At 38.8% G+C, this 14068-nt stretch overlaps 1 protein-coding gene across 2 annotated transcripts in view; it reads left to right on the forward strand.

Annotated features, from left to right (window-relative positions):
• Positions 1-14068, forward strand: part of ITGA8 (integrin subunit alpha 8) — a 132375-nt gene that overhangs the window by 91013 nt on the left and 27294 nt on the right. Inside the window, exons 24-26 of one of the 2 annotated variants that reach the window (XM_088150471.1) lie at positions 1384-1489; positions 4683-4841; positions 11573-11695. In XM_088150471.1, the coding sequence (XP_088006597.1) occupies positions 1384-1489; positions 4683-4841; positions 11573-11695 (388 nt within the window). The remainder of the gene's footprint in view (positions 1-1383; positions 1490-4682; positions 4842-11572; positions 11696-14068) is intronic. The other variant, XM_088150472.1, reaches the window with a different exon arrangement.

Genomic DNA, 14068 nt, shown 5'->3' on the forward strand with positions numbered 1-14068 from the left:
GATGAATCCACGCCAACAGGTCTTTTATGTGATTGCATAATATGATAAAACTTTACATTTACCAGTTTGGCTGCTCATTCCGCACCAGGCAACTTTCTTACTGTGTGTGTATTAACATGACATCCTGTGCCATTCTATTCATTCTTATTCATAGAAGAGTCTTCCATCACAATAAATTAGATTTAAATTTACTAAATTAGTGGAAAAATAGTCAGAGTTCCTGTAGGCTATCCAAGAGGGACTGTTCATGAAGCAGGATTGCCTCAGGACATGATTTCCACACCGTTTTTGAAACTTTTTCAAGTGCACATCACAGCAACATGGAAAACTCATCTTCAAGAACATATAGCCAAGGTTCCACATGGGTCATGAAATCATTCTTAGCTATATTATTATAAAATAACATCCTGCAAAGTGTGAATATTCTGACATGTATATTTTTAATTAAATATCTAAATCTAATCTAATCATCTGATCTTTAGAAGAATGCTGCTGAGGGAATAAAAAATAATACATATCCTTAATATCCTATAGCTGAATACAGTTAACAGTAGCTGTGTATTTCCTGAAAGAATATCTTGCCAATACAGATGTTGCTCATATCGTGTAAAACAAAGACATTTCCTTGTTTCCTAAGGAACATTCAAGGGGATGTTTTTAGCAGAATTAATACATATTCAGTTAAGATGGCATCCCTTCTTGAAACATTCTGCTTTTTTTTGTTTCTATTACAAAATATTTTTTAAAAAGTCAAGAACTGATTATTGGCTCTTATTTAAGTGACTATACTGTATTTTAGTAATCTAGTAATTTGCATTGATGTTAAAAGTTAAACTATACAACAGAGGTGAGAGGTGCTGTTTAATACCAAATGAATGGATATGTATGTGATGTCTTTTTGGAATCTGTGACTAGTGTCAGAAGTGCCCACAAAGAGGTCAAAAAATTCAAGATGGCAAATGCAACCGTGCAATCAAAGCCCTGCCAGTTTTTTTACATGATGTACATGCAATCCATAGAAAAAACTATTGAGGTTTCAATCATACAGTTGTGGCCGCCATCTTGACATTTTGACCCCATCTTGCAGATGCCCCTAACTAGCATCATAGTTGTTATTTCTTCCATAAAGCCTGCAGAGTTGTATCATAAGCATTTCTCTGTTAATATTCTAGCACGCCTAAAGATTTTTAACTTTCTTTCAAAAATGCTATGTGAGCTTTATCTGTAAGGAAGTACTTATGGATGACTTATATAAATGAATCAGCAGAGGATCAATTACAACTTGGAATCTGATTTATCCATTCTTTTCTATTGGATTTAATACTTTTCCTTTGTTAAACATAACAAGTGATCTCATGTGATTATATTTATGAACCATTTCAGAGTTTCTCATCCTCCACAAATTGTATTGCCAATTCATAACTGGAAACCAAAAGATGAACCTACTAAAGAAGATGAGATTGGACCTTTGGTGGAACATATATACGAGGTTAAAAACAAACAAATAAATATAAAAACAGCTTCCTAATAAGCAACTGCATATTTTTTTATGCATAATACACGAAGAGTGAAGTTTATTGAGTATTGAGAAAGTATCTTTGCCATGTTTAATTTACTTATTCTGTTCTGCTGATGTTGGGTGAATTAATTCCAAAGACTTCTGGAAGGCCACAGATTCTCCACTATAGTCTAGTACAAATCTTGGCAAAAACCAGTTGCAGAACCTTGCTTTAGGCAGCCTTGGTTGCCTGAGCCAATCAGGAATTCTCTTTATTTCTTAATATCTAGAGAAGTTGCATCAGAATTCACAGATTCAGTGTAGCCCTACTGTCTCTTCAGGTCCCCAACCAAATGTGGCCATGTTTGGGGAAGAAGTATTGTGAGAAATGAAGAAGACCCATCCATGACCATATTCAGTTGGTATGCATTAATGTGGCAAGAGCTGCATTGGATCTGTGACACCATAGCTGATTCATAGCTAAGTACATCTGTTATTTTAAATTGCAGAGCTGCTCTAGGAAAGCAAGATTGTGACTATTTAATTTTTTTCCCTCTCTTCTAAACTTCTGCTGTGAAACAGCTGCTGCAATAATCTTTCTGAACCACTGGACATATATGCATTCCTTTATCTTTAATTTACTAGGCAAAGATGGTAAATCTCAATAGCCCTTCCTTCAATATTATTAAGATTCTGGGACATGGTAAAAATGATGTTTTTCCTAACATTTAATTCATGCCCTTATCCCAGAAACTAGGCATATTAGACAAGCCAAGCAACCTAGATGAACCAAACTAAATTACAATGAAGTGCAAATTAAAAACCAATTAAGAACCACATCTTGAAATGAATGTGGATTTTTCATAAATGTTAATATATATTATTATCATTCCATTTCAAAGGGTTACTCAAATGAGTGCTATGGAGGGAGTAAAATATAATGAATACATAATCTCTTTGGAATTTGATGGATAACTCAAATTTGAGAGTGAAACAGGATGTTTCACATATGGTTTTTATTTACAAATCAGTAGGCAGGACAGGATGGGCAATCTCAGAGGGAACTATGGATGACAAAATATAAACAAAATTATAAATTGAAATCTTACAAGGCAAGCACTGTGTGTTGGATATTGAGGGATTACTGAATGTTCTTGATAATTTGGAATTAAGTTTAATATACTATTACTAGCTCAGCACATTCATGTATTAAAAACATGCCTATCATAGTTTCAGGCTGTGCTCGTGAAGCCCCTTATTATAGGACTATAATATGTCTAAGATACTATTGTGAGTACACTGGAAAATTAATAGCTTTAATGGATAAGATATGATGTGGGGAAAAGAAAGCTGTAGAGTTGAGAACATTAGAAAGAGTGGTTAAGCTCATACCACATTAAGATACTTTACTTTTTTGCTTTTGACCAGAATGATAACATAACTTCTGTAGAGGCATACCTTTAAAGAGACAATTTTAGTTATAATGTTATATTATTGAAAGTGGTATTCTACTCCCAAATTATCCCTTGTACCTGATTGTCAGATTTCTGAGAATATCTGTGACAAACTAGTAATAATTGACTACAGATAGTCGTCATTTACCAACTGCTCATTCAGCAACCGTTCAAAGTTACGATGGTGATGAAAAAGGAGATTTATGACCAGTCCTCAAAGTTGAAGCTTCTGCAGCATCCCACAGTCATGTGATCATGATTTGGGCACTTGGCAACCAGCACACATTTACAACAGTCACAGCATCCCACCGTCACGTGATTACCATTTTCAACTTTCACAGCCAGTTTCTGACAAGCAAGGTCAGTAGGGAAGCTGGCAGAAAATTGCAAGTTGTGGTCATGTTACATCATACTTAATGACCACAGGTGATTCGCTTTACAACTGTAGCCAGAATTGACATAAGTCGGCACAGTCACATGACATTTCACTTTACGACAATGTTGCTTAGCAACAGAGTTGGCAGTCCCAGTTGTGGCTAGTAAATGAGGATTACCTGTAATCTAGTTAATAATTTAGTGAGACCTTTAGTCAATTTAAAGTACTTCTAGGCTTTGAGTGAACAGTCAAATTGCCAAATGTTACTGAATAATAAAAAACAGAGACATGAAAAGTGTTTCATTTCAAGCATAAAACTTCACATTTCCATGCAAAAGTGCAGTTCTGTTCAGCTGTTTGAGTATTTGTGGAAATAATGAAACACTTCAAAGCTCTTGGAGCAGCCTGTTTCATGCTTGGAAACGAACATTTCATAAAGTTTCATGTTTTGCACTCAAAATAGTTGGAAATGAAAGGTTTTACACACCCATGTTAGAAAATACCTGAGTGTCCTGTGACACTCATTTTGTTTATTTATGATTTTGTTACCTTTATGTTAAATCCAGCTGAAAAGGCAAAACAAAATACTTCAATTTTTCCAATCTCATTACCTCCTTAAGTAGGGCATCCTTTTGGGTATTGGAAAGGCACTTAGCATCCTCTGACTCTCTGCTATACCAAAGGCACATGCACACACACAGTGAGACAGCCAGCAGTATACTCCCCCCCATCCCAGGGTCTCATCTTGCTCTATGAGGGACTTATAAAGAAAGTGGAGATTAATAATTTTTTGTGACAATTTATGTACAGTATGTCTTTCTAACGATAGATTCAAATGCTATAGAAAAAGAAAGTTGTACTAGGAAGGCTGATGAAGCATTAGAGTAGTTAAATAAGGGGGTCAAAACAGGCAATGATCTGAAAAGCAGAAGCCTGAAAAAATACTGAATGTGGAGACCACAAAGTTAAAAGGAGAAGCACAAGAAAGCAACCAAAAAGGGATTAGAGTAGATTTCCCCAATCTGGGGCCTCTGGGACATATTTAGACTCCAGTTCCCAGAAATCCCACCTGATTTTTTAAAAGTTGCAGTCCCAATCCATCTGGACTGGGGAAGGTTAACTTACAGCAATAATGGCCAAAGGACCATTGGCCCAAGGCAGGCAAGTCTTGGGAACATCATCTAACTAGGCCTTCAGTCTGCACTGGGGAAATGTTCATAGCTGTGACTTCAAAAAGTAGTGATAGAATTGTAATACTGAGGTAGGGATGAAGTAAAAAATTGCATCATGATGTGCATAAAATCTTTGCTATCAAATTTTAGCTTAATTTTTTATTATTATTGATCCAATGTAGTTACACAACATTGGGCCAAGTGCCATAAATGATACAGTCCTGTATGTGGAGTGGCCAGTGTTGAGCAAAACAGAACTCCTTCTTTACATCCTTCACATTCAGACGCATGGACCTCTGCAGTGTCAAACAAGCTCTGCAATTAACAGTTTGGAAGTAAAGGTAAGAGAGAAGAGTTTCTTGATTCTCCTGTTCACTAAAACTTTGCTCTTGAGACTTTTCTAAACTTGATCATGCCAATAAGTTAATTCTAGAATTATTTATAGATATTTTCATCTAGGCCAGCAGCATAAAGAAACAGACTGTTCATAGGAAGTCATTTGTGGGTAATTCTGGTTATTTATCAATCAGTACTAGTACAAAGGATTTATTTTCTAGTTTGCAGTTGTGCAGTAAAAAGTATACAACTCCTAAGGAAGCTGTTTCATATAAAGTCACACTTTCCACCACATGGAAAAGCCATCTTTGCATTTCAAGTGTACCTTGGTGCAGCTATTTATATAATTACATCATGCTAAAGTTTCAAATTAAGAGTAGTATCTTCCTCATCAGAGACTGAGGTACAGGAGTGATAACTGTCCATTAAATTTCCAAGGATGATTTTAGGGACTATCATACCACCTCCTCTTGTTTGATCAGGAATCACTTGCCAAGCTGAGAATTCTTTTTGCATACTTCTCCTTTCTCGTGCTATATATAATATGTAACCCAACTGTACTACACACAAGGCCAGCTTGCATAGTCCTTCCCACTCTAAAATGGAAAGGGAAATAAACCTAAATACGTAGGTGTGCATCCAGTTCTCTACAATATATTCGCTCATGCTGGGTTGTGAATGCAAAATACTGCTTTTTCTTCTACAGCCTCACCTCAAACACATCAGACTTAATTATACCAAGTTTTTGATCAAGCAATACTTCTAAAGGTTGATTTAAATATTTCAAAGTAATCATAATCTCAGCAAATTCAGAAAGTACATCCAAAGTTATTCAGAAAAAAAATAGGAATTTCTAAATTTAAACCACCTCAGAGTCAATTCTAGTACAGTATTTTTCTTCAAGGGAGATTATTTATTTATTTATTTTACTTAGTTATTCAGTTTGTATAGCGGCCCATCTCAAACAAGTGACTCTGGGCAGCGAACAATCATAAAATCAATTAAAACAATTAAAAACACAATACAAAAAGAAAAAGTTACGTATGGAAGCATGCGATTAAGAAAACGATTGGAATGAAAAATGCCTATGGAATTTACAGGAAATGTCCCCAATCAAGATTTGTTAATGTTTAATAATCCATGGAGTTTCTAAAAAAAAATTACAATCAGCCATAATATTTGAATAGATGTATTACACTGAAATTAGTTTTCTAATAATAGAGGCATCTAGTTTCATTTCATTTTAAAACTACGTTAGATGAAAAATTCTCCTTCATGGATCACTGCCTTGTCATGGCGAAGGGGCTTGCGTAACTCAGTGAAGCCATGAGCTATACTGTGCAGGGCCACCCAAGACTGACAGGTCATGACAGAGAGTTCTGACAAAATGTGGTCCACTGGAGAAGGAAATGGCAACCCACTCCAGTCTCCTTGCCAAGAAAACCCCATGGACAATGTTAAAAGGCTAAAAGATATGACGCCGGAAGATGAGCCCCTCAGGTCGGAAGGTGTCCAATATGCTACCAGGGAAGAGCAGAGGGCAATTCCAAGTAGCTCCAGAAAGAGTGAAGCGGCTGGGCCAAAGCCGAAAGGACGTTCAGCTGTGGATGTACCTGAAGCGAAAAGAAGGTCCGATGCTGTAAAGAACAATATTGTATAGGTACCTGGAATGTAAGATCTATGAACCAAGGCAAGCTGGATGTGGTCAAACATGAGATGACAAGATTGAACATCGACATCTTGGGAATCAGCGAACTGAAATGGACGGGAATGGGTGAATTTAATTTCGGTGACCATTATATCTACTACTGTGGACAAGAAACCCTTAAAAGAAATGGAGTTGCACTCATAGTCAATAAGAGAGTGGGAAAGGCAGTAATGGGGTACAACCTCAAAAACGACAGAATGATCTCAGTGCGTATCCAAGGCAAACCATTCAATATCACAGTCATCCAAGTCTATGCCCCAACCACTGATGCCGAAGAAGCTGAAGTTGACCGCTTCTATGAAGACCTACAACACCTTCTAGAACTAGCACCAAAAAAAGATGTCCTTTTCATCATAGGGGATTGGAATGCTAAAGTAGGAAGTCAAGGAGTAATCGGAATAACAGGCAAGTTTGACCTTGGAGTACAAAATGAAGCAGGGCAAAGGCTAATAGAGTTCTGTCAAGAGAACAAGCTAGTCATAGCAAACACTCTTTTCCAACGACACAAGAGACGACTCTACACATGGACATCACCAGATGGTCAATACCGAAACCAGATTGATTACATACTTTGCAGCCAAAGATGGAGAAGCTCTATACAGACAGCAAAAACAAGACCAGGAGCTGACTGTGGCTCAGATCATGAGCTTCTTACTGCAAAATTTAGGCTTAAATTGAAGAATGTAGGGAAAACCACTAGACCACTCAGGTATGACTTAGATCATATTCCTTGTGAGTACACAGTGAAGGTGATGAATAGATTTAGAGGATTAGATTTGGTAGACAGAGTGCCTGAAGAACTATGGACGGAGGTCCGTAGCATTGTACAGGAGGCAGCAACTAAAACCATCCCAAGGAAAAAGAAATGCAAGAAAGCAAAATGGCTGTCTGATGAGGCTTTACAAATAGCTGTGGAAAGAAGGAATGCGAAAAGCAAGGGTGAAAGGGAAAGATATAAGCAACTGAATGCAGATTTCCAGAGAATAGCAAGGAGAGATAAGAAGGCCTTCTTAAATGAACAATGCAAAGAAATCGAGGAAAACAATAGAATGGGGAAGACTAGAGATCTCTTCAAGAAAATTGGAGATATCAAAGGAACGTTTAGTGCAAAGATGGGCATGATAAAGGACAAAAAAGGCAGGGACCTAACAGAAGCAGAAGAGATTAAGAAAAGGTGGCAAGAATACACAGAAGAACTGGGTATCTTAATGTCCCTGATGTCCACGCTGGTGTGATCACTGACCTTGAGCCAGACATCCTAGAGAGTGAAGTCAAGTGGGCCTTAGGAAGCATTGCAACAGTGGCCACGGGATTGGAAAAGGTCAGTTTATGCTCCAATTCCAAAGAAGGGCAATGCCAAAGAATGCTCAAACTATCGCACAATTGCACTCATTTCACATGCTAGCAAGGTTATGCTCAAAATCCTACAAGCTAGGCTTCAGCAATACATGAACCAAGAACTACCGGAAGTACAAGCTGGGTTTCGAAGAGGCAGAGGAACTAGAGATCAAATCGCCAACATTCGCTGGATCATGGAGAAAGCACGAGAGTTCCAGAAAAATATCTACGTCTGCTTCATTGACTATGCAAAAGCCTTTGATTGTGTGGATCACAACAAACTCTGGCAAATTCTTAAAGAGATGGGAGTACCAGACCACCTTACCTGTCTCCTGAGAAATCTGTATGCGGGCCAAGAAGCAACAGTTAGAACCGGTCATGGAACAACCGATTGGTTCAAAATAGGGAAAGGTGTACGACAAGGCTGTATACTGTCACCCTGCTTATTTAACCTATATGCAGAGTACATCATGAGAAATGCCAGGCTGGAAGAATCACAAGCTGGAATTAAGATTGCAGGGAGAATCATCAACAACCTCAGATATGCGGACAATACCACCCTAATGGCAGAAAGTGAAGAAGAACTAAAGAGCCTCTTGATGAGGGTGAAAGAGGAGAGTGCAAAAGCTGGCTTGAAACTCAACATTAAAAAAACTAAGATCATGGCATCTGGACCCTTCAATTCCTGGTAAATAGAAGGGGTAGAAATGGAAGCAGTAACAGACTTCATTATTTGGGCTCCAAGATCACCGCAGACGGAGACTGCAGCCATGAAATTAAAAGGCGCTTGCTCCTTGGGAGGAAAGCTATGGCAAGCTAGATAGCATATTAAAAAGCAGAGACGTCACCTTGCCGACAAAGATCCGCATAGTCAAAGCTATGGTTTTTCCAGTAGTAATGTATGGCTGTGAGAGCTGGACCATAAAGAAGGCTGAGCGCCGAAGAATTGATGCCTTTGAACTGTGGTGCTGGAGAAGACTCTTGAGAGTCCCCTGGACTGCTAGGAGGTCAAACCAGTCAATCTTAAAGGAAATCAACCCTGATTGCTCATTGGAAGGACTGATAATGAAGCTCAAGCTCAGATACTTTGGCCACCTAATGCGAAGAGAGATCTCTTTGGAGAAGACCCTGATGCTGGGAGAGATTGAAGGCAAAAGGAGAAGAGGACGGCAGAGGATGAGATGGTTAGATAGCATCACTGAAGCAATGAGCATGAAACTGAGCAAACTCAGGGAGGCAGTGAAGGACAGGAAGGCCTGGCGCAATATGGTTCACGGGGTCACGAAGAGTCGGACACGACTTAACCACTAAACAACAACAATAGATGAAAAATTACACAGTGTTTAGCTGTCCAGCCTATTTAGATGGCCACTCTAATTCTAAGATAGAACAATATCTGAAAAATCTTCAGCTTTGTTCGGGTATCATGCTGCATTAGCTTTCTTAACCCGGTGCCTCCAAATTAAAGAGTATTGACTTGATCCATATGAATGGGAAGGATTAAAAGAAGCTTACTAGCCAGACTGGGTGGGAAATACCTCCAGCAGACCTGCAAGTAGTTTTCATTTTCATTCTGATTTTGGATTAACAGTAAATTACTGCATCATCCGAACCTGGACAGACTTTGATCATAATATCATTTGGTGGAAAAGAACAAAATCAAAGTATAGGAAGCTGTTTTGTTTTTTTCTAACTATAATAAAGTTTAATTATAGTTAACTTTATGGTTCAGACAGCATGTGTAACTATTGTTAACCTGTTACAGAAGTGAAAATCTGCTTGCCTTGTTTTGGGGATTTTTGCTCACGTGAAGCTCGGTGGGGGAACAGTCTCAGTGTTTATGGTACCTGTTCTGATTCTGTTATCATTTTCATTTTGTGAGAGAGAAGTTTCCAGATACTTGTTCTGCAAGAATGCCAGTGCTGATTTATTTATTTGTTTGTTTGTTTGTTTGTTTGTTTATTTATTTATTTATTTGGCTTGTATGCCGCCCATCTCCCCCACGGGTGACTCTGGGCACCTCACAATAAAAAAGAAGAAATACAATTCTTTCCAAGATGGCTAAAAACTATAGATAATTAAAAAACATATTAAAAATACCCTAAAAAACCTCCTCTAATTTTGGCCCTATAAAAATCTGTAAGATGCTGGGGGGGGCAACCCATCATCCCACCAGCCATCTCCACAGGTGCGGGCCCCCCTCTGGCCCCCAGGCCTTTTGGCAAAGCCAGGATTTAATACCTTTCCTGAAGGCCATGAGGGAGGGAGCACACTGGACCTCAGGAGGCAGGATGTTCCAAAGGGCGGGCGCTGCAGCAGAAAAGGCTCTCTGCCTAGACCCCACCAATCGAAATTCCCTGACCGGTGGGGTCTGCAACCTGGCCCTTCTGCTGGACCGAGTGGGACGGGCTGAAGTGACCAGGGCAAGGCGGTTCCTCAGATAACTTGGTCCCGTGCCATGAAGGGCTTTAAAGGTGATGACCAACACCTTGTATTGGACCCGGAAACAAACTGGTAACCAATGCAGCTCACGCAACAGCGGTGTTATATGTTCCCTCCTAGGGGCATTAAGAACTGTCCGCCCCGCCGCATTCTGCACCAGCTGTAGCTTCCAGATACTCTTCAAGGGTAGCCCCATGTAGAGCGCATTGCAGTAGTCCAACCCAGAGGTGACCAGGGCATGAGTGACTGTGCGGAGGTCCCCCTGATCCAGGAAGGGGCGTAACTGCCGCACGACACAAAGTCGTGCAAAGGCCCTCCTGGCCACGACTGCCACCTGCTTTTCGAGCAGGAGTCGTGAGTCCAGGAGAACCCCCAAATTACGCACCGGGTCTGTCTGGGGTAGTGCAACCCCATCAAGAACCAAAGATGACAAAGTCCTAGATCTTGAGGCTCCCTGTATCCACAGCCACTCCGTCTTACCAGGGTTCAGCTGAAGCCTGTTGTCCCCCATCCAGGCCCCCACAGCTTCCAGGCACCGCGAAAGGGCAGTCACAGCATCACTTAAGGCACTTGGGATGGAGATGTATAGTTGGGTATCATCAGCGTACTGATGATACCTCACTCCATGGCGCTGGATGATCTCACCCAGCGGCTTCATGTAGATATTAAATAGGAACGGTGAAAGCACTGACCCCTGTGGCACCCCACACAGTAGGGGCATTAAAGTGCAAACCATTGAATTCTTTGCTCTGATTAGTTCAATACCGTGAAAAACACAGCTTTCTGTTGAGAAGACCAAATTAATTTTTTCCCCCAAATTCATATCCTGCCTATTTACAAACAAACCAAGCTGAATCTAAATTCATTATTTTATAAATAAAAATAAAATCCTCCAAAGAAAAGTCATGAAATATTGACTATTTTTGCATAGGTTATATTTGGACCTATTCAGTTAGAGATTGAATATTTCATGTTCTGGAAAGCAACAGTTTTAGACCTTCAGTGCAATTATATTATGAGGGCTGTGTTGCATTACTTCAGCTGCGGAGTTGACTTAAATATTTCTCCCCTCTTTCCTTTCCCCTTTATTTATCTTGGTGATGTTTGATTATAAAATGTGAGCTTTCAGGGAAGAGCTATTAATGTAGTGGAGAGAGAGGTCAGGATGAAAGCCAAGATGTCTTGAAAACAACCTATCTTCTAGAACAATTGTGAAGTGGATTTAAAACTCATTTCACTTTTCTGCAGTTTACTGTCCCAGAAGACACTCCAGAACTTGCTGCTTTTTTACGCAACTCCTCCATCCCACACTCTGTTGGGCGGAGGGAAGCCAAATTGGTGGAGCATCAAAAGAACTCTGCAAAAATACTGGTGAGATAATTAGATATTTTTGTGCTATATACTCAAGGCTTACAATTCAATTACAAAAATAGAATGATTACTTTACCTTGGCCTTGGTAACGCCAGCAGGACCTTCATTGTACTTAGCATGTTCATGGAAGAACTTTTTATTGTTTGTTCTTCTGAGGAGAAGGAACATTTGCAAAAACAAACAAACAAATAACCCTTAAATACTAATGTATTCTGTTCAGGCTTTGTTGACTGTGTTTACAGTTAACTAGTAGGCAACAAGATGTGGAACTCTCAGACCAATCTGCAAATATAATATTAGCTATATCAGCCAAGATTGGACACAATGAGAGATAATGGTTATTTCTCAGGCTTCCTTAATTTCTATATCTAAAAGGTATGGGAGAAGTTTTAACTGGGAATCAAAGCTATCCTCAGCCCCAATTCTGATTAACAATATTAATACCGTAATGTTCTAACAACAGGTTACTATGAACTACTCTCTGAGTCCAGCACCTTTCACTCAATCTGCAATTGGGGCAGAAGAGTGTACTATACAATAGAGTCAGAGGGTTTTTAGCTACTCTTTTAACCAAGCATGCAACATGGAAGTGTAAGTGTAATAGAAACCACTGCAGAGTTCTCATAAGCTACTCTGATTCATACCAACCTGCAGTGGTATTAATATGTCTACTCTACATTGCTGGATTGCTGTAAGCAATCTTACTCAATTACTCTGCTTGACCTGCAATATTTACAGTGTATAGCTGCAATAAGTAATTCTTTCTGGTCACAAGCTCTTCCAGCCAGCAATATGGAGATAACCGCAATACAGAGACAATGTTGTTTTAGAGTTTGCATTAGCAAGGGTTACTTTTAATTATTTCACTCTAAATAACATATTGGTTGCTTCCTCTGGAGTTGTGTTTAAGGAACTAGGTGGACAGTTGGTGTCCAGCCTCGATTCAATTAAAATCTCATTTTTTTTCATTGATTTCTGTATACAGTTCTACTTTTTAATCATAATGACATCTAAAAATACTTTTTCATCACTTATAAGAAAATGTCTTATCCATGCAATGGGGTAGTTCTCTCTGTTCCTTCTACACATGTAACATTCTCTGTCCTTTTTTGCTCATTTCTCTTAGAGAAAGAAAGAAATAATAGTTGGGGAAAAGATAAACATAGAAAAATATAATCTGCAGTTTACTTTTTACTCTCCTCTTGACTTTTCTCTATTCTAATTCAAATCTATATTTGGATCTATTTTCTAACATATTTCCCGCAGATTTAAAACCTGGTATTATTAAATTATTTTTTTTAAAAAAAGAAACTGTAAATCTATTTATAGTACAAATTAACAGAAAATTATCAGTGTTCTTGATTTCTTATCCTAATTATCAAGGCTAAGCAAATATAAATTCTAAATTCTGGGAAGGCCATCTATGAAGCAATTATTATTCAGCCATAGAAAGCCTATTCATCCATAACAGAATAATGCTTCAAGATGTTATTTTTTGCAACAACTAACTCTAAGTTGCCAAGACAAATTCAACAACCATAAATGGTTATCCCAGTGGTTAAACTCTGTATATGGGTAGGTTGGGAGAAGAGAACCTGCATTTTTATAGTAAAAATAAACAGAGCTAAATCTTTTTCCAGTAGTTTGATTCAATTGCATTGGATTTAGCTAGGTAGCATTTCACATTCTAGATTCTTACTCAACTTATATTTTATATACCTCTAAGCCAAAGTTGTCCAAATTTGGCCACTTTAAGATGAATGGACTTCAACTCCCAGAATTCCCCAGTCAGCATTGGGGAATTCTGGGAGTTGAAGTCCACTCATCTTAAAGTGGCCAAGTTTGGACAACACTGCTCTAAGCACTTGAGATGGGGGAGGGGAAAAGAGGTTATGATTTATTATCTGTTTCACTATTTACTTATCGCAGCATCGCTCTGCTCCCCATGTACACTTCATTGGGGTACCACTATATTGTCTTGGGTGAGGAATGCGCCACATGCATCTACAGCAAACCAAGATTACATCAAATCCCAGAACTCCATGGATTGTAGCCCATGATTAGAATTTTTGAAAGCTGTTTGTGGTGAGCCACAAGTCTTGCTTTAGCACAGTAAAAACGTTTGGCTGATTTTCTTTCTTTTCTTGTTTCTGAACTGCACGTCAAACTGTTTTTCAAACTCCCTCTTTCAAAGAAAAAGAAGCTCACTCTTTGGAAAGGGGGTCATACTCAAAAATGGGGGGAAGGTCCAAACCACCCATGAGTGTAGAAAAGTAAATGAGCAGGTTTTTGAGTTCTGGTCTGTAAGTCTGTTTAATTACTGCGAAAGTCACAACGAAATAGTCTTTCAATCTAAGTTACATGCATCTGTT

The sequence above is a fragment of the Python bivittatus genome, unplaced genomic scaffold, assembly GCF_059951505.1.
Source record: "Python bivittatus isolate LINGU-HERP-01145 unplaced genomic scaffold, Pbiv_v1 ctg000610_np1212, whole genome shotgun sequence".
NCBI classification, from domain to species: domain Eukaryota; kingdom Metazoa; phylum Chordata; class Lepidosauria; order Squamata; family Pythonidae; genus Python; species Python bivittatus.